The sequence below is a fragment of the Mizuhopecten yessoensis genome, unplaced genomic scaffold, assembly GCF_002113885.1.
Source record: "Mizuhopecten yessoensis strain PY_sf001 unplaced genomic scaffold, ASM211388v2 scaffold9299, whole genome shotgun sequence".
NCBI lineage: Eukaryota > Metazoa > Mollusca > Bivalvia > Pectinida > Pectinidae > Mizuhopecten > Mizuhopecten yessoensis.
In genome coordinates, this window is record NW_018407978.1 from 472,913 (window position 1) to 493,015 (window position 20,103).

The following is a 20,103-nucleotide window of genomic DNA, read 5'->3' on the forward strand; positions in this document are numbered from 1 at the left end:
ATGCTCAATCATTTATGTTCACATGTCAATAGCCAAATAATCAATTTAATTATTTTGAAATTGTTGAAAACCACCAATCTGTTTTTGAAATTATTAAAAACAAACGATCGACATTTACGCTCTTAAGCGTGTTATCCAATTCGCTGTAGAGGGGATGGTATCTTCCCAATATAGTGCCATTTTACAAACAAATGACCTCCGTTTCTAATTTATTCCCGAACTTAGTCACCTTAACTAATCTACACTTTATAGGTTAGGCATTGTTTTAAATATAACCCCACATGTTTCCATTAAAGTACAACCTCAATAGCCTATATCGATCAAATTGATGCTAATTTTGAAATTTCCTGTTGCATGAGTTTAATTTTTCATCAATCATCATAAATGATCCAACTGATTTTTTGTGGTATATTCAAATCACGTAGGTAGAGTGGGCGATTTGTTACATACTGAAGGCAAGTAGCGTACAGTAACCACTAGTCCGGAAAGAATACAAACCTATAGGAAAAGGGACAATATGACATCAAAAGTAGAGATTTATTCATTAGCGAGCATTGTTAACGGTGTTTTGCATGTAATGGTTAATATTGAATTTATATCATGTGAAATACTGTTTGATACATCATATCTAATCCAGTAAATGTTTGGTAAAGCTAACAATACGTATGCCAATGAAGTATATTTGTAGGTATATGTGACGTGACCTGGTCACGAGGTAAGGCATCACATGGATCCTGTACGTATTGACAGGATTTATGACCGTATTCATCGCACACCTATTGTACCTAAATACAGAACAGCAGGATCGTCTTAGACATGTAGATGTACAAGATTATTTCATTTTAGGTAAACGATGACCCAGATGTAATATGATTGGCACGGAAATATAGAGCAAAGGAACGGTTCTTGAATGTAAGGTTCCTCCATCGAATGCGAACGTGTATGTATGAATTAGTTCCCAAAACGTCGTGTTAATCATAACAGTATACGAACATTCGCAGGGCATTGCCACTCTAAGGAAATGGCAAACATAGTGCTATAAAACCTATTGCCAGAATTTGACGTCATAGTAACAATGAGGTTACAATAAAAATGATATAGCACTTGAATATGCCTAACCTTTCATTTGATTGTAATTGAATTTTCTCGTCTAACATTATATATTGTTGTTTCAATTTGTTTTAAGTCACTTTCTAAAATGGGATGACTGACTGCCCACTGTATACTTTTTATTCTCCCTAAAAAATATTTTGACTTTTTTTCTCTTACAATAATCACTATTTCATTCCGTTTCTGTTATCATGGCAAAACATATCAAAGATACCGTAGCGAAACACAATGCTTCACATAAGTATTGATGTGCATGTGTAAATGTGTAAGAGGCAAGATGTATTGCAATATGAGAGTATCGCTGCAGCTCCTGTTTATCTCAGATATATGGGACTTCAAGGTTTTTTTTACTATTTATTATTCCGTATGTGTTAAGAACTGTTTCGAAGTGCCCTCTGATTGGCTAAAACAGTTACAGATTAAATTAAGTTCCTTTACTCATTCCCTTTAATTGCAACCAGGAAACAATGAAATGCCTGCATGTAATTGTATCAAAAACGCATTCAATTACTGAGCTAAAATATTCACATCACTTTCCTTCACTTGAGGACGAACGGTTAAATATACAAACAACTTTACACACAAAGATAAATTTTATTTTGGTTCCAACAAAGACATTAAAACTTTTACAGTACAAAAATGGCAACATATGAATAAATAATTGTTTTGTGCTTTGCCAAACATGCTTATAGTGAAAAGAATCAACGCCTTTCCACAATATGCATAATTACAGTGTGATAAATTGATCAATATATGTAAAATGAGCAGTCTACTTCAGTATTGCCTATATCACCTTTCCCAGATGACGTATGGAGTGCCGTGTCTCTACAAGAAATTATATAGTGTAATAATTTCTGTCGTGCTGTTCCACCTGATGATTATAACAATACATTATGATCATATATGTTCATATTTATCTATAATAATCATTTCAAATACAATATAAGAAGGAGATTTTTAAATGATTTAGTTAGCATATTTCAAATATTCAACATGTCACATTCTGATAGGGCATGCATACATGTGACGTCATATTAGACGTTATTAAACGACGTGACAATTCCCATGGAAGGATTTAAAGTTTAGGGTTAAACATGTCATCTTTGATGCTATGACGTATGTCATACACATTTTAAACACATTGTTTTATATAGTGGATATGGTATTTAAATATAAAATAACTAAATGGATTTGATACCCATCATATCATATTAAGTATGAACTTTAGGAAATTATCGATGTATGTAAACTATAGTTCATCTTTGTTTCACATAATTTTGAAATGTTTCCTTAACATTGTACTAATATTCATCATGCCACTCTCTGATTCGCCATGTTGACATGTGTCGTCATGCCTCTCATTAAATAGACAAAAAATATTTGTGGGGTAAAGCAATATATTTGACAATAATGTGAAAAGTTTATAAAGCCTCAAATGTAAATGTCTTTCACATTTTTGACGTATAGAAACATTTACTCTCAGGAAAATGCAATTTTGTCATGATTACGATTTTGCTATACTCTGATATATAGACAAAAGAGCTGGTATATTCAATAGCTGAAGCAATTTTACCCATGTGGATGTATAATAAAATGACTTTTTCGATACAAAAAAAAATCAATATTGATTAAATTAAATGATTAACTGAAATGACAATGTTAATGATGATAATGATAATCGTGATAATTGTAATGATATAAATAAACATTGTTTAACAACATCAAATTGTCTGTAGGATATCTTTTTGATCTAACAGATCCTTGCTGTATAATTCAAAAATGTTTTTTCAACATCTTGTGTTTGAATGAATTTTACATAGAAATCTGTAGCAAATATTTCTGTGTTAATTTTCGCTCTTGGAAATATTTCTATCCATTTACCTTTCTGCCGCGTGAGTTTGCATGGTCACATGGGGGTTAAACATCTTATGGATGAAGTGATCTAGAGGTAGGATGAGTAATTTACACCGGGATGCAATATTTTGCTTTCTAAGAAACGCTATTTAAATTATATTACACAAGTAACTTTGTTACAAAGTAAAATATCATTTCAAGACAATGTACCGTATATTTCTGTTAACTAACGCGGTTACTATCTCAACACCTCTCTGTTTGTAAGATGGGTTAGATAAATGGAATCCGTTTCACGTGTATGATCATATTTCTTTCACGTCTGGCAGGTGTTACTGCCATTCATCTCCTCGTTTATTAGGAAACAACTCGTTGTGCACAATGCATTCCGGACTTTCATTAATACCATGTTACATCATGTCTACCTATGGGTCAAGGAATATATGTTGTATTCAAAGTATCACCTTGTCATATTTCCCTATTTCACCATCAACGGTAAGACATACACACACATCACGTCTATGTACCAGCTTTACCGAGTTTTTTTTATATCTTCCATTGTTTCTCTGTAGTATGGGTTTGAGCAGGAAATAATTTCCCGGAGCTTGGTAGTCACGCAAGTTTTTCAGAAAAAGAATTATTTCCTGGCGAAGAGATAGGTATTTTTAAGATCTTCTGGTATGCATCCGTTGTATATTGATACCTGGAAATATTGAAAAATATATGGTTTCATTTCTTAAGTTTACTTGAACTCTATATGGAGAAAATATAAAAAAATTAGTTAGTAACATTTTCACTTGGATCAATAAATATTTTATGTGGAATACTAATATATTATGGGTTCATTGAAAACTAACAGTTTAAAGATCCCTGTCCCTCTGCAGAAATACTGTTAATTTGCATTAAAAACTGTTACAGTACCCATGTCAAAAAGGGAGGCCACTGTATATACTCCCGAAAACCCATGACGGTTCTCTATTTGTTTTGCCTGCAGAGGAACGAGGATCCTTTATGCATAATATATATACATGTTTTCGATAGAGTAATTATTTGAATAATAGTTTTACTTCATTTATTTTTAAAATATAAGACCACAAGAAAATGTAATTAGTTATGCAGCTTACATCATCGACAAACCCGAGCAAGCCTTCCGTTTTCTTAGCTGAGCACCCTCCTATCACAAGGGGCGGATGCTTACTTGGGATTTCACCTTATAAAAAGAAAACAATTACTTACAAAACAATCAACTTTGCGAAGTTTTGTCGACGAATTCGTTTGGTAAAAAATAGGTAAAATCGTAATGAGTTTAATTGTTGGAACTGATTTATACATTATACATGTATAAGTATAGTTTGAGAATATGGCTGGTAATTGTAAAACAGAGTAATAAAAAACAGAGAGTTTACTAGCACAGAACAAGCACAAATTAACATGTAATATGTTGCTTCTCTTTCCAGGCAATATACAACACTGTCACGTTAATCTCAAGCTGGCATGTGACAAAACTGCAGGAAAAAATATTTACAAATTATGGTGACACTTTTCTAAACTTGTATGGCAGTGAACTTTGAAAGATATCCAGTTATGTCACTTACAGTTGCGGTTTTCGCCGACAACTTTTTGGATTTCTCGGGTTGTGATGTTAAGATATAAACTACGTCATACAACTGTACATTGAAGTAACAAACAAATATACTCGGTGTCCAGTACCATTTAAATTATTAAAAATATTGAAGAGCTAGAGTAAATAATATAACTTCTAGCATAATTAGTATTCTATTTAGAATACAACCAGCATTGTCATAGATCGGAACGAAATATTCAGATAATTACTATCTGTGCTGGCTTGTAATTTAAATTTCAGATAAAACAACAGGATATACTCCAATACTTGACACGTATTTTTATAATTAAAATGTAGTATTTTTATCGTAATAATCCAAGTCTTATCGCAACCCCTGCCCACCATTGTATTTCCCCTATACACACTCGTACAAGTTTTATCCACGTATTACGTGCAACATTAAAACCTAAAATGGACATACCTTGGATGAACATCAGTTCATATGCATCGTCCACAGCGGCAACAAAACTTCCTCCATCATAGATCAAAGTCACATTGTTCCATTGGAGAGGCTGTTGATGAACATAAATCAGATGCGTTAGACTTAATACTTTAATGCTAAATAAGTGAATTTAATTAATAATTTTATTCGTATTTGAAAAGCAAATTAAACAAACACTACATGTAATGGGGGACAATTACAGAAGTCCCCAAATCTGCTCGCAGAGCCGCAAAGATGCAAAAATACACCTGCATACCAAATGTAAGCAAACGCAACCAATATCTAGTTTCGACAAATCAGAGGCCGTAGAAGAAACAGAGTAAAACCAAGAAGTCCCCCATTTGTTTGGGGGATTTAATAAGAAAAAATCCCATTAGAATAAAGTAAGGCCAGGTGGTGTGATTCAATCTGATTCTGAATATCTCGTGTTTGCTTTATCGATTTCAAATTGCACGTTATTTGAAAACAGCGATATTATACGACAACATGTTTATGTATCAGTATACTTTATAATCTATATCTCTTCAAAAAAAGAAATATATACATCATTTTTTGTCGTAGTTAATATGTTATGAATAATAGAAGAACTGTGCAGTCTGAACTTACATTGTACGCTAGAGATATTTTATTCCCTGGACTGTGGGTAGTTTCAATTTTAAAGTCGATGACACTCTTCCATGTATCTAGTGTAATATCGATTGCAGCGATTCCGGTTAGCTGATCACAATTAGATAATAATGTCTGCATCCGGGAGGTGTAGCGATACGACAGAAATCGGAAGGTAATAGCTATAGAGGATCCTATGTTCTGGTTGGAATACTTCCAGAGCGTGATTGTACTGTCTTTGTTGAACTTGGCGATGCCCTGGTCGTCTGTCCAGACATTGTTCTGGTACAGTGTGTTACCACGACCGGACTTGTCCATGAACGCTGTTGACATGAGGCCTTCGAAATCCAGGTACATATCCTTTGCGCACACTTTAAATTAAAGAAAATACACGTTTTGATATGTGAAGAGTGGTGTGTTCAGAAATAGAGCATAACAACTATATGTTACAGGCAGATAATACAATTATAAAGTAGATCTACCTCTTGAAATGGGCGCCGCTTGACTCGTGATGCAAGTGCATTCCTCCTGATCAAACCGCGTGCCCGGAGCACATGGTAGAGAGTGTGAACCTCGCATGTACTTGAAAGGATCGGTTGGATGGTTCATCAAGGTACACACTGAAAAAAACATTTTTTATATATATATAGAGAGAGATATGACTGGCCAAGAAGGATAAATTACTTCTGTTAAAAGGTAATATTTTGTCATTTTTTTCTTTTTTCTTTTTTTGTTAAATATGATTTTTTTGTATTGACTGGTTTTGTATGTTACAATATCTTCGTACGTTAAGTATCGTGTTTTCAGAAATTGTTCATTGTGTGAATATCTATATCACATCTATGCAATAATGCACGTGTAAAATAGTAAACACGAAAGCCAAAACAATGCAATTATGTCAAGCTTATAAAACTGTATACAGTAAAACCTCGATATAATGTCTCTCGTTTCATTTGCCACCTCATATACCGCCATCATATTTCAAGGCCCCTCCCCTCCCTTTCTAACGGATTCCTTCATATGTTTCCTTCAATTTATTGCCAAGCCCTTTTATAACGCCGAAATGTCTCTGAACGAATGGTGGTAGTATAGCGGGGTGTTAATTTAATACAAAGGGTGAAAAAAACAAGGAAATACAAAGTCTAAATGAAGCAAGAACTACATGTAACAGGGTTTATTTATTTGCAATTCTGGTGCTGACCTTTAGGTTTGTTTGCATTAATTAGTGTAAGGTTAGCCCTCTCCTCCTTGGACATACAGTGTCCGTCGTCCTGGCAGTCAGGCATTGGTATACATCCGTACGTGCCGTCCTGAAGTCCGTAGCCGTACCCCTTGGCACAGCATCGAGCGCTGGAGTAGCTGCGCTTACAACTCCAGTACGCCCGACATTTGCCTATGTACGTGTGGTTTGACACGCCACGGTTTAAACAAGGGTCTGCAAAAATAGCACATTATTGTATTGCTGTATTATATTAAACAAATTTCAATCAAAACTATTATCTAAAAATCATTTTGGTAAATTGTGAAGTTTGTGTATTTTATGATAAAAATATATCCTTCGGCATCGATTAAAAAAATACTACGTAGTGTCAACTTGTTTTTAGTGCATTCATCCAATAGATTTCTGATAACATTACTTCATTCAAATTTTAAAAACCCTTTACGACAAGTAGCCGGATACTTTTGATGTTTTGTATTATATTATTTTTAATGCACCTACCGAATTCGCATTTAACACGGAGAGGTCGTTCGCAAGTGAGATTGCCTTGGTGCCAGAAGAGACCATGAGAACATTCTTTTTCAAACGCTCGCACCTCTCTGTCATGTTTGGAGCATTCTATGAATCGGTTACAGTTTCCAGGTAACTCAAGCCGACAATAGCCGTTGATGAAGTTGCAGTCTCGGCAGATTTCTGTATTGAAAATAGTATGTTAATTATACACGTACCCATATTTGCGTTGCGTGCAGAATATATCATCTATCAATGCTTGTGAGGAAAGGATAGATACAATTTGGCAAAATGAATAACGTAAGTGTAGAGCCAATCCGCTTTTATTATCCTCTGTTTATTTTAACATATCGCTGGATGTATCTGACTTACCTGCAGCATTGGTGAACTCCCTTAGTTTTGCCTGATTGTCTGCTGGCTGCGCTTTACTGGTCAATAGAGGTTCGGTGTTTGGCACAACAGATGATGGGTTTGGCTGATTTGGCATTTGGTTTAACCTCTTCGAACTGGTGGCTGCATTAGAAGCTATAAATGGACTGGAGGTACTTGCCTGTGTGCTAGATCCTTGAAGATCGATAAGTGGATTTGTGGAAGACTCGACAACTGGAACTGTAGTAGTAACATATTCGTTCATAGTAGCTACAGGAACTGTTGTTGTTGTTGTTTCCGTAGGGATATTTATAGTATCAGTGGTAAAGCTAACATCTCCAGGAGAGCTATCTGGTAATGTTGTAGCAGTTGCGTAATCTGATAGAGGATCTACGCTAGACGGTAATGTGTCTATCGTCGTTGTTTCGGGAAACATTGTTGTTGTTAGTGCCTCTTCTGTTGTTGTAACTAATGCATAGATTTCTGGTAACGTTTCTGTCTTTAAACTTTCCAGGGGATAGGTGTTTTGGAAGGGGTTTACATTATTTTCTGCAGCAGGTAAAAAACTCTTTGGAACTGATGGCAATACGAAAGGCTTGTGAATACCTGATGGGTTCTTTTTAACAGCTGGATGATTAAAGAATGTGTTGTCCCAGCCAGGGTCGCCATTCATAGCAGAGAGTCTATCCTCTATTAATCTAGGTGAACGCTTGGTTGTAATGACACTTTCACCTGTTCCTGACCTCCCAAATGAAGCACCCGTTATCTTAGCAAATATTTCAGAGGCGTCATAACCTATCCTTCCAGGTGGTGGGGGAGGAGGTGGTATGTTTGAAAAAGGCAGGTTTCTTGGAGGAGGAGGTTGCTCAAACTTGGATGGATTAAACAACGAAGCTTCCGTTTTCGATGGAGGAGGAGGTGGTTGCTGGATATCAGAGGTAGACGATTGTCGTCGGTTATCAAAAATGTTTCTCCCTAGGTTTGATGACGGCTTTGGTTTAAAAATAAAGGGAGGATCTCTAGTTGGTGGTTTGTTTTGTTGCATTCCGGAAGATCTAGAATTCTGAGAAGTCTTCGAACTGGCAATGGGTAGTTGTGCGCTCCGCCAGGTATTAGCTAAATTCTTTGAGGGCATCGATGAACGGCTTGATGTCCCAAACTCAACAAGTGCAGGATCCGTCCTGTCCCATGATGGGACACCAGGACGTCTAGCTGAAAATGGATTGCTATTTACATTCATCGGATGATTTTGAACCGCAGTGTCAGCGTTCAATGGTACCCCGGGTACTACTGGGGGACTTCTGTTTCTTCCAGTTGAAGTTGTACTTCCACCAGACGAAACCCTATCTGCTGTATTGGCTGGTTTTTCTTTAATGTTAAAAGTATCTAAATCTCCTAACCCAACGAAAGGTATTCCTATACGCGACGCCGCCTGACCACCTGTCTTATCTATTGTATTAGATGAGGATATGGAGGACATAGCCGACGTATCAATGATTCGGCCACCAGCAGAATCGCTCAGGAATGGTGTTGTATCCAGCCAGCTCGAAAGCGCAGGTCCTTCGTTGACCACACTACTAACCACTCTCTGGGCGGAGGCCGTTTTAGAGGACGTGGACCTGCCTGACGATCCTGGCACCTGATAAGGCCAAGCGAATGGTTGCTTTCCAGTATTGATTGTACCGATGTTTACATTTGAGGATTGAGTTTTTCTGTTTGCAGAATTGGTATTTGTGTTTACAAAATTTGTATTCGTGTTTGCAAAATTTGTATGTGTGTTTGCAAAATTGTTATTTGTGTTCGCAAAATTGTTATTTGTGCTTGCAAAATTGTTATTTGTGTTTGCAAAATTGTTATTTGTGTTTGCAAAATTGTTATTTGTGTTTGCAAAATTATTATTTGTGTTTGCAAAATTGTTGTTTGTGTTTGCAGAATTGGTATTTGTGTTTACCGTATTCGTAGATCCAATCTTTGATCTTTCTGGTTCTCTTGTGCCTATTTGTCCAAACAATTTGATGAAGGTGGAATCTCTATTTATGGACTTATCTAGTTGAGGGGGAGGGGGAGGGGGAGGAGCGACTCCACCGGGCACTACTCTACTAACCTCAACTATTCGTGTAGGTGTGGCAGGGTCACGATTTAGTGAAGGCGGGGGATTGAATGGACGCACGGTTTCAGCAGGTTGTTCAATTATGTTTTCAGAAGTTTTATGTGCATTAGAATTGGCGAGGTTCACATTGTTACCGTTACTATTAGCCGTATTTTCTCTTAGTCGAGGTGAACTAAATATATCATTATCACTAGGAAATTGGTTAGTATTTTCCCTCGGACTCAAACCGCTATTTGGAAAATTAATTTGATTTCCTGCATTCTGCGTTAATGATGAAAACTCCTTAGATGGATTAAAAAAGCTGAGACCGCCAACGGCAGGGACGCCTGCATTAAATGAACTAAATAAAGCTCGTAATCTTGCGATTCTATGTTTTCTCAATTCTTCAAAAGCGTCTTGCCTGTTTTGTTTGCTTTGAATTTCTGGATTCGCAGGAGGAAATGCAAAATTTGGGAGTCTCTTAAGCTCAAACTGTTCTTGGTCATTGAATAATCGATCGAAGGCTTTGGTTGCTGCAGCTGGTGGAGGAGGTGGAGGAGGTGGTGGGGGTTGGGTAACAGGTTTAGGGGTAGTGGCGGGTAAAATGGAGGGCTCACATGGTGGCTCAGTACATAAGTCAAATGTAGGATTTTCGGGGCCAAAGGGCTCCTCCCCGAAAGGATCACCACTGTCGGTACCATCGCCGAATGGATTGCCAAAAGGATCTTCGAACGGGTCAACACCCCCGCTTGGTGGGTTGTCGAAGGTGGCCTGACCTGTATTGTCCCCAAAGCCCTCATTGACCGTGTCTGTGTCTGTACCTGGAGTGCCCGTCCCAGTGTCTGTACTGGAAGTGCCCGTCCCAGTGTCTGCACTGAAAGTGCCCGTCCCAGTGTCTGCATTGAAAGTGCCCGTGCCGGTGTCTGCATTGAAAGTGCCCGTGCCGGTGTCTGTGCCAGAAGTGCCCGTGCCAGTGTCACTACTGGAAGTAGTATTTGAGTCAACAAGAAACGTTGAGTTTATGATCCCTCCAATAACGATGTCTGTGTCATTGTTTGTTGTCACATTCACGGAAAACAAATCATCACCGTTAACTGCTGTCATATTTTCTGACGTCATATTTTCTAACATGGTCATTTTTCCTGACAAAGTCATATTTCCTGACATAGTCATGTTGTTGAACTTAGTCATATCATCCGACATGGTTGAATTGTTAACCGAACTCGTTACATTAAAGTCAGAAGTTGTCATATTGCCATCTGATGTAGTTATGTTACTTTCCGATATTGTTGCATTATTGTCGGAAATAGCTGCATTACTATTTGAAAGTGTGGTAATATTATCCACGAATGTACTGTTTTCTGATGCCGTCGAGTTAACATCCGATAAGGTTAAAGTAGAATTGTCAGATAGCGTTGTATTTCCGTCTAATGATACAGAACCAGAAGTGGTGTTAACAAGGCTAGAATTCGTGTTAAGGTCGTCTGTTATAGTTATAGCGTTCCCGGTACCCGCCGTAACGTTGGTCGCCGTGCTGTTGTCTAAATCTGTAGTGTTCATAGGAATAGCACTGTTGCTATCGACAATCTCTTCACCAGTCGTCACGTTACTCGAGGTAGCATTTGACGCCATCATGTTAGATGCATAATCGACACCGGGAATTTTCTCTGTATCGACAGGCCCTGCAGCTTCTGAAATAATGTAGAAAATCAAGATTATTATCACAGAAAATGTATCTGAAAATTTAACATTTTCCTGATTCAGGAAAGTGTCAGCAAATCACTTCATAACTTCAGATTTTGATACTATCAAGAACTTTTATATCGTAGATACCCATAAGTCATACGGCCAAGTATCAAGTATGACGTATGTCAGGATTGGCTCTTGTACAATTGAATGGGTCTTACCAATATTTGTAATACCGACTTCGAGACCCAACTTACAAAGATACAGATAAGTATGGCAGATTATACTTATATTTTTCACTTGTGTTTTTACTCGTGAAATATAGTTGCTATTCAGTTGGAGATCATTAAATATCCTCTATGTATCGACCCCCAATTGGTAAGCAATGGTATACATGCCAAACGTTCACGTCTGTTAATTCCTTATGACAGCAGTATTGATATAGATAACATGAACGGTTTTGGAGAAGGGTTTTTATAAGAATGCGTAAGATTGCCCGTTGAAAGGTGGCGGGGGCGTACCATCCAGTCAGTGGGTGAATAAGTCAGATACTGATGGGTATGATCGTGACAAGACCCATCTGTTATAACACAAGATGATCGATAGAAAATATGGACAAATCTAATTTTAATATGACTGAAACAATAATTAGATGCAAAGCATTTGTGTCAATCTGTTGAAGCGTTCATAATGTCATCATTACCATTTCCCTTCCATTGTTATACCTTGTAAGTATTATAGATTGATGCTTATTAGTGTCTGTATACTGATTACTTATGTTGTTGAAATTATGAATGAAAATAAATAATCGTTTTATTATACAGAAATACTTTTACTATGGAACAATGTGTCATTAACAAATATTCAATGCATACAGTGTTTTCTTATATGCAATGCTTCGTAGGGTCTTTCTCTGTTAATATGTAGTATTTTAATATGAATGTTAAATATAACTGTAACCCAATAGAATTATCATAGTATTATACTGGTGTAAAATAAGAAGAACAATGTTTGAAATGAAATGAATAATGCTACAATTGCATTTGATAATGCTATTATGTATCTTATATGTACGTGTCGTTGGCATGACAAATCTATTGTCTTACAGAATGCACATATCTTAGAGACAGCAATATTTTCGGCGAAACACCGATCAAAAGGACAAAAATGAGAACACCCAGTGTGGGCGTCGTCAGATGTTTTAGAAGAGTATACATCGTACAATACAGTATTAAAATCTCTTATAGAAATGTTTAAAAAAAACATACTTTAGGCGATAACAATATAAGGTAATCCTCTCTTTTTCCTGTTAGTTATCGATTCATCGGTAAAGTAAAACCTCGATTTACAGCCACCATTTGTTCAGATACAGGATTTATAAAAGGGAAAACGAGAAAAGGAAACCTTGAAATATGTTTGGAGTAAGGGAGGTGGCAAATATAACAAGGGGCTTTATATTAAGGATATTGTGTAGATAGATATACACAGTTATACATATATTACAGATACTTTTATAGTTTTATTGGACATTTCCATGATCAGAAGACACAGGTTTTTGGCTACATGCAGCAACAAAAGGAACAATATGCACAAAGGTAAACAAAACAACGTGGAAGGGGAGGGGTCCAGATACCACGGCTGGAAGTACCTACTGGCCTAATGATTATAGGTTCCCTTCCCTACAGTGGTTTACATTTTGTGGTGTTCCCTTCCCTACAGAGGGCGACATTTTGTGGTGTTCCCTTCCCTACAGAGGGTGACATTTTGTCGTGTTCTCTTTCCTACTGAGGGTGACATTTTGTGGTGTTCCCTTCCCTACTGAGGGTGACATTTTGTCGTGTCCTTGAGTAAGACACTTTACTTGAGTTTAATTGTGCTGTATTGCGGCATTTGTTGTATTACACACTATGTTTGCATTTATGGTGTTCAAAGCACTGTCTTCTTTTTAGATGAATATTTGTTTTTTTAGCCAGATAAAAACTAAATATTATTGAACACTTACAATGAATAAACGTATTTTAAAAACTAACGATGTCTTAAAATCAAGCAGTGCTAGACATATAAACCATTTGGTTTACATCTGTTTTATCAAATGTGTTGCTTTTCCTATTGGAGCATTCTATGTCGTTGTCAGTGTCCGTCTGTCAGAGAGAGGGAGATATGGTGTGGCGTATGTACAACCTATTCTTGATGGTTTTTCTTACAGGTAAACATGCCCGTATCCAGTATGTAAAGAAGATGTAAATATTTGTACATAACTGTCACTTGTGCATGTAAATACCTAAAGTTGACCGCGGAATGACGGAAGTAATCGACATTTGACCACGAGACGAAACTGGGCGGGAATGTTTAGAGACAGGGCTTTACAGATATACAGAAACACACAAGGCTGCACACACCTTGGTGATATATAGGCGATGTCACCGGGAATATGGTGAAGAGGTACCGAGTAGATTGTGGTCTAAGCGAAGCTCACTATTTGACTACATTTGGGAGGGTTTTATATTACAAATATAGACAAAAGATAAAAATTACGAATTACAAAAAACTTATTCTGTCATTCTTTTGAGAGAAAATGACATTTACATGTACAAAGAAATTAATCATATGAAGATATGTACAGTAGCGCCCATCATTTTTTAGCTAAACATGAAAATATTATGCGATAACACTACTGATGATTTGTGTGATACACAGTGTGACGTCATTACACCATATTCAGTATACACCGAAGACAGTATATTATTGAATAAAGGTTCTACAAAAGAGTGCCGTTATATCATATAGATTATAATTACACGTATTATTTATGATTTAATTACATGGAACTTGCAGTCATCACGAATACATAAATCTGAAAGTTCGGTGGAATATTGACAACATGTGTTCCAATACCCGATCATTGCAATCATTCCGTTCTATCTTATTTAGTCTGTATATCAACTGGCGTACTTCTAGGTACCCATGTCTAGCCTCATCTCATTATAATTTGTTTGATTTGAATGTCGTATTACCGTATTGGATTTGTGACATTTCAGTTTGATTACACTTTAATATGGTCTCTTGAATTGGCAATTAGTCAATATGCACGATTGTCCTAGTTTGTACCTGGCTCGGTTATAACCGGAAATGGGATGTAAAGCCCCATCAATCAATTAAACATGACTTTCATTGTCAACGTAAAGCTTTGACCTTAAGGCACAAATACAGACACTATACATGTTTAAGATACGTTCGTTTGTTCCCAAACATCACACTCGAAGGTTCTTTAAAATGAAATAACATACACATGTTTGCCAATTTGCTTATGTCTCACTAATCTTACGCCATATTTAGTATTGTGTGAATTAAGAGTAACTTGGAAGGGTAGGTTTAATAGGAGACGATAGTACAAGGACGTGCGTGCATTGTAAGAGTGCTATTTGAATTAAGTGTCACTAGGTACGCCTGTCCAGGTCTTACAAAACATACATGAATGGAGCTAAATTGTACATGTTCAGAAACATTAACTAACCTATTATAAATGCTGGGGATATTTTCATTGAACTTATGTTTAACCCTAGGCCTGTCAAATAAGCAATGAATAAATGTCCCTAACAAGAGGAGATGCTTTGGACATGATTCATATTACATCAATATCCTTCTATCAAAATGCGGTAAACAGATAATATAATCTGACTCCCGGTTTAACCAGTATGATCTGTGATAACACTCGTTTATGCGATATTTTTTTTTGTAAAATTGGCAGTTGCATTATCATTGAAGACAGGTAAATGAATCGGCGCTGTCAAAAATACATGATTACATTTTTATCAAACAACATATCGGAATGTCAATTTAACTGTCAATTCGATTTAATTTTTTGCTTAGACGACATTTCATGACCACACAAAATTGAACGAAAATTGTTCATGAACTTAACCGTTATTTGGATTTAATAAAGTTTCTGGTTTTGCGACAAATAAGGACTGCACGCTTCGATCAAAAGCTTGAATGATAATATTACCGAATGCATCAATTACGCAAATTTGGAAAAGAACAAATGCTTATGAATGAGTCATGCCTAATCAAAGTATTCAGATATTGAGTGTATGAATAACACTTTTGTTCCAGGGTATCCAAACTCTGAAGTATGACTGTGATATATGTCCAGTCGAGTGAATTATAGAGCAAATCTATAAAGCAAGCCTCGGGGCAAACCATACTTGAAAATTAACTCAATAGAATCTATGTCAATCGTTATCGCTCATCATGAGTTGGCTTTGTGTTTTACAAGATTAAAACAAATCCCAAAGAAATTAGGAAGAAATGGCAGGACCTTGAAGATATACTGATATTCAACCGTTTCCGGAATACGTGATATATCCAAGAAAAATATGTAGGTCACCAAAAAAAATGAATTACTTCGTTGTAGATTGGAGTATTACTGATACAGATATTGATTTCTTAAGAAAAGAATATTTTCTGTACATAACCCTTGTTTCTTACTAGTAAATTAGCATGTTACTAGTATATAACCCTGACTCTTCAGTGTAGTTTAACTTTTCCTTATAAAACAAATCCGACACCTTAAGAGTATATCCGAGTAATACCGGTACTTAACCCAGACATATGCGAGTACACTGGAGTATTACTGTTATAGACCACTAAAGTCTTTAGAGTTGATTGGATTATCACCAATATAAACCCCGACATTTTCAGAGTAGGTTGTATAACTATCGAAACAAAACCCTGACTGTATAGTTAAAATGTAAAAAGAACTGATATGCCACAAAAAGTTTGACATATAGATCAGGTGAAGAAGTTCTGAGGATGCGAATCAACGGTGACCTGGGATAACTCCATAAACAGAGGAGACACGTACATTATTACAAAGGAGGGAAAAGTTGACAATAAGAAATTTGTCATCACGTTTAACATTCCATTTGGCTTATTTAAAATCATGAAAAGTTCATCGTGAATGTGGTTTAAACTAGTACAAATGATATATTGTTTCCATAACCTACTGGCTATGTACCGCATTAAAAGTCATATAGTCATTGTATCACTTTATGTGACTTATAACTTCGTTGATATCTACTTCATACAACCCTAGATGGATCCCATTCCTTTCAGTCTGATGTATTAGCGTATACAGTGTTCGAAATACATCCTACATACTATTTGAAACTTATAGGGACATACGTTTGGTTTGCTAAGATGTGTAACGTACCATCGGAATTTTTATTTTACACATAATATATTAAACATAGTTGCTGAAGTTTAAAGAGGCAAAATTTACTCGTAAATAGTTTCTATTACAAATCATCAAAATAGCACAGGTTACCAAACCTACTACAAGATTTCACCTTAGAATGACGTCACATAGGTTTCGTCTGGTTATGACGTCACAGATGGCGTTAACACTTGTGACAGACTACACAATGCTAGTGTAATTAATTTCCTGTCTTTCGTTGATTTGTCTCCCTTTACCTCAGCAAGCGTATTTTAATGAAATAGCAATGAAATCGAATTTAATATGTAGGTTCTATGTACACAATATATAAAGGAATTTAAATAATATTTTATTGTAAATAATCGGTTGAGATTATCCTATAGGTCATCTTCCAAGTCATATAATTACTACAACCACCACCCATGCAAAATATCAGTGATATAGAAATAATGATCATATTTATTATGTTTAATTGTTTTAAAGAAAGCTGTACGACTACCTCATTATATTGGGAAAGTAAGAGAAGCTTAAATCTACTTTAGATCTGAATGTAGATGGAAATAATCTACATATAATGTAACAAATTCTTAAAGATCAATAATTTGTACAAAAAGAACATATTTTACCTATCACCAGAATCAGCAAAATCCATATGCCTATCGTTTCCTGATTAAACAAAGCTTTTCTTAAAGCCTTTCATTAAATAGATGTTGTGGTAATTTACAAGGAATTAATGAAAGTTTCACTTGTTTGTAACTGATGATTCAGGAATTATGGTATTTCGAAATGAGCTAAATTACAAAGAATACACTTACCGTCTTGGCCCAATGAAGGCGAGAATAAAATCCAAATGTACAGAAACGAAAGCAAAACAGGTAAAAGTTCAAATTTTGCCATTATTGTTGAATAAAGTCAGCTCTCATGAACATTCAACTAAAAGAAGAGCTCCGAAATGTTACGTTCCCTGTGATTGTTAAGTCATTCTGCCAGATGTAGGCCCCCCGTAATGGTAGATGACTTGACTAAGGAGCTAACTTCGTTCGCGTGTTCACCGGGATGATCTGTTGGTATTATATACCTTTCTGAAGCAAGTTCTCATTAATATTAACTATATACGTTTTTGCCTAATTAATATGCAAGCGCGCTGTCACGATTTAGAGTTTTAATGTAATAACCCCTGTCTCCGCCGTCAATGATGTCCCCACACCTGACACCCTCACCTAGCGCGCAAAGCCATTTAGAAACATTTAACATAGAAATATCATATAATTCTGAGATTTCATTCATCATCGGGAGTGTTCAGTAGTTACAAAATACACAACAACGTCATATAAAAAGCATTAGGGTTATTATGACTTCATGAGTTTTGATCACCACGACACGCGCAAATTATTATGTGTGGATATGGACACTGTACAGGCGGTATTACGACCAGACATGTACGAGCATCGTCACGTGACTTATTTAATGAGAGGCGTGAACGTTCTTTAATAGATTTTCGTCTGATTCATTTTATTTAGAAAATAATCAACATGTTTATAGAAACCATCCCTATACGAAAACAAACCGTTGGTAAACATGTAACTGACGTAATTGTCAATCAAACGTTTTGTTTTGTTATTTTATCAAAATCAGTCATTAATATGTCATTAAGTCCATGTGATATCATTAGACTTGTTTCCAGGTAAGATATGTAGCTACGTAAGGATTGAACGGCATTGTTTCAATTTCATACCAGTATGAACATTGAAAAATACCGTTCATTCCTTATATTTACATTCTAAATATTAAGTTATCATTCACCTTTAGATATTCCTTTACATTTTCCATCGGGGTTTTTCCGTTCAATAAAGAAAAAGCCCATATTTTTTCAAAGAGGTATGGCGGAAAACTGCCCATATTTCCCTAAGTCGGCATTTATGAAAACGGGAAAACAAATAAGGGAATAAAACATTTCGGGTATCAAAAATGCATACAAAAGATATAGAACCAATTGAATATGAATTTTTAAATTGCTGAGAAATAAGGTATTGCTAATATGATACTACAAATATAGCCATATACACTATATCTATGAAAGTGATGGGGTTTCCCGGACTTAAAAAAATACTTTCAACACTTTCCCATCTGAGGACCAACTTTTGAATAAACTTTTTGTAACCGTGATGTTATATGCAAAAACAAATCGTATTACGGAAAAGTGGTCCTCCTTTGGGAAAGTGCTCAAATAATGAAAAAACGGGTTGATCAAGTTTCTCTAAACTGCGACAGGTGTTTCTAGGGTTAAATCAGTTTGTAATTGCCAATATCTATATGTTCTATGTAGCCGAATGTGTAACGCAGTTTACTTGTGACTAAAAATTAAACGGTGCAGGTTCGAATCCTCCCTCAGGTTTTTTTCTTTTCTTTTTTAAATATTTAGGCATGTGATCATTTTCCTTTATAAAGCAATATTTTGTTTTTCAAATCGATGGAAAATTTTGTTTACATTTTAATAACATACCTATTAATTTATCAGTTTTGTTAGTAATAATTTTGTTACTATTTAGTGCGACATGCGGATTATCGCCCGAGACCGGATACTTTCTCAGAACTCATTCTGAATGCTACCGATTTACCGAACACAGGTAGTAGTGTTGAAAATTAAATCCGTTCAAAACTGTTTCGTATAGATTGCACGATCTTGTATTACATATAAGCGTATAATTTGTTATAAATCAATATAAAAAAACGTGAAATAAGCATTGTGTTGAGCCTTTATCGTTAAACGCATGTATTAATACCCATGGCCTTAAATTCGTCTGTTTACAATAATTTATTCTTAGACACAGGATTCCGATATAGCTACGTATACCTGTATAAAAATACCTGATGACGCGTCATTGGATGCGCGCACTAGCGTAACATAACTTTGGGGAAATAGGCATAGCAACCCGCCATACCTCTTTGTCATGAAATGTTTTGAAGAGGTAAAATCTAATGAAAAGCTATATTTTATTGTTGATACTGATGTAACCTGAATTCGTGTGACAGTATGTTGATAGTATATCGCTATGGGTGTAACAGTATGCTGGTCGGCTCCTGGGTAACAATGGGTGTTGTAACTATGAGTAAGACAATGTAATACTTGAATACTGTTATGATTGGAACATTATAATGGTGTTAATTGAGCATTATAAGTGTAGCTTTTTTAATATTCGAGTCGCTCAAAGAGTATGACAGTATGTTGTTGGTATAATGTTATGAGTGTAACATTATAATGTTGTTAAATGAGCATACTGGTTGTGATGTGTTTTTAATATTTGAGTCACTCAACAAGTATGACATTATGTTATTGGTATAATGTTATGATTGTAACATTATAATGTTGTTAAATGAGCAT

The 20,103-nt window shown here is 35.8% G+C and overlaps 1 protein-coding gene across 1 annotated transcript; it reads right to left on the reverse strand.

Moving 5' to 3' along the window:
* Positions 1-1,688: 1,688 nt before the first annotated feature.
* LOC110457691 (mucin-17-like) lies at positions 1,689-17,919 on the reverse strand. The gene is made up of 9 exons (XM_021509052.1): positions 17,537-17,919; positions 7,735-11,511; positions 7,354-7,545; positions 6,835-7,068; positions 6,116-6,253; positions 5,634-6,004; positions 5,007-5,097; positions 4,086-4,171; positions 1,689-3,664 (listed from the first exon to the last, which is right to left on the reverse strand). Exons 1-9 carry the CDS (start codon positions 17,616-17,618, stop codon positions 3,599-3,601), a joined length of 5,037 nt encoding a protein of 1,678 aa, XP_021364727.1. The 5' UTR covers positions 17,619-17,919; the 3' UTR covers positions 1,689-3,598.
* Positions 17,920-20,103: the final 2,184 nt, after the last annotated feature.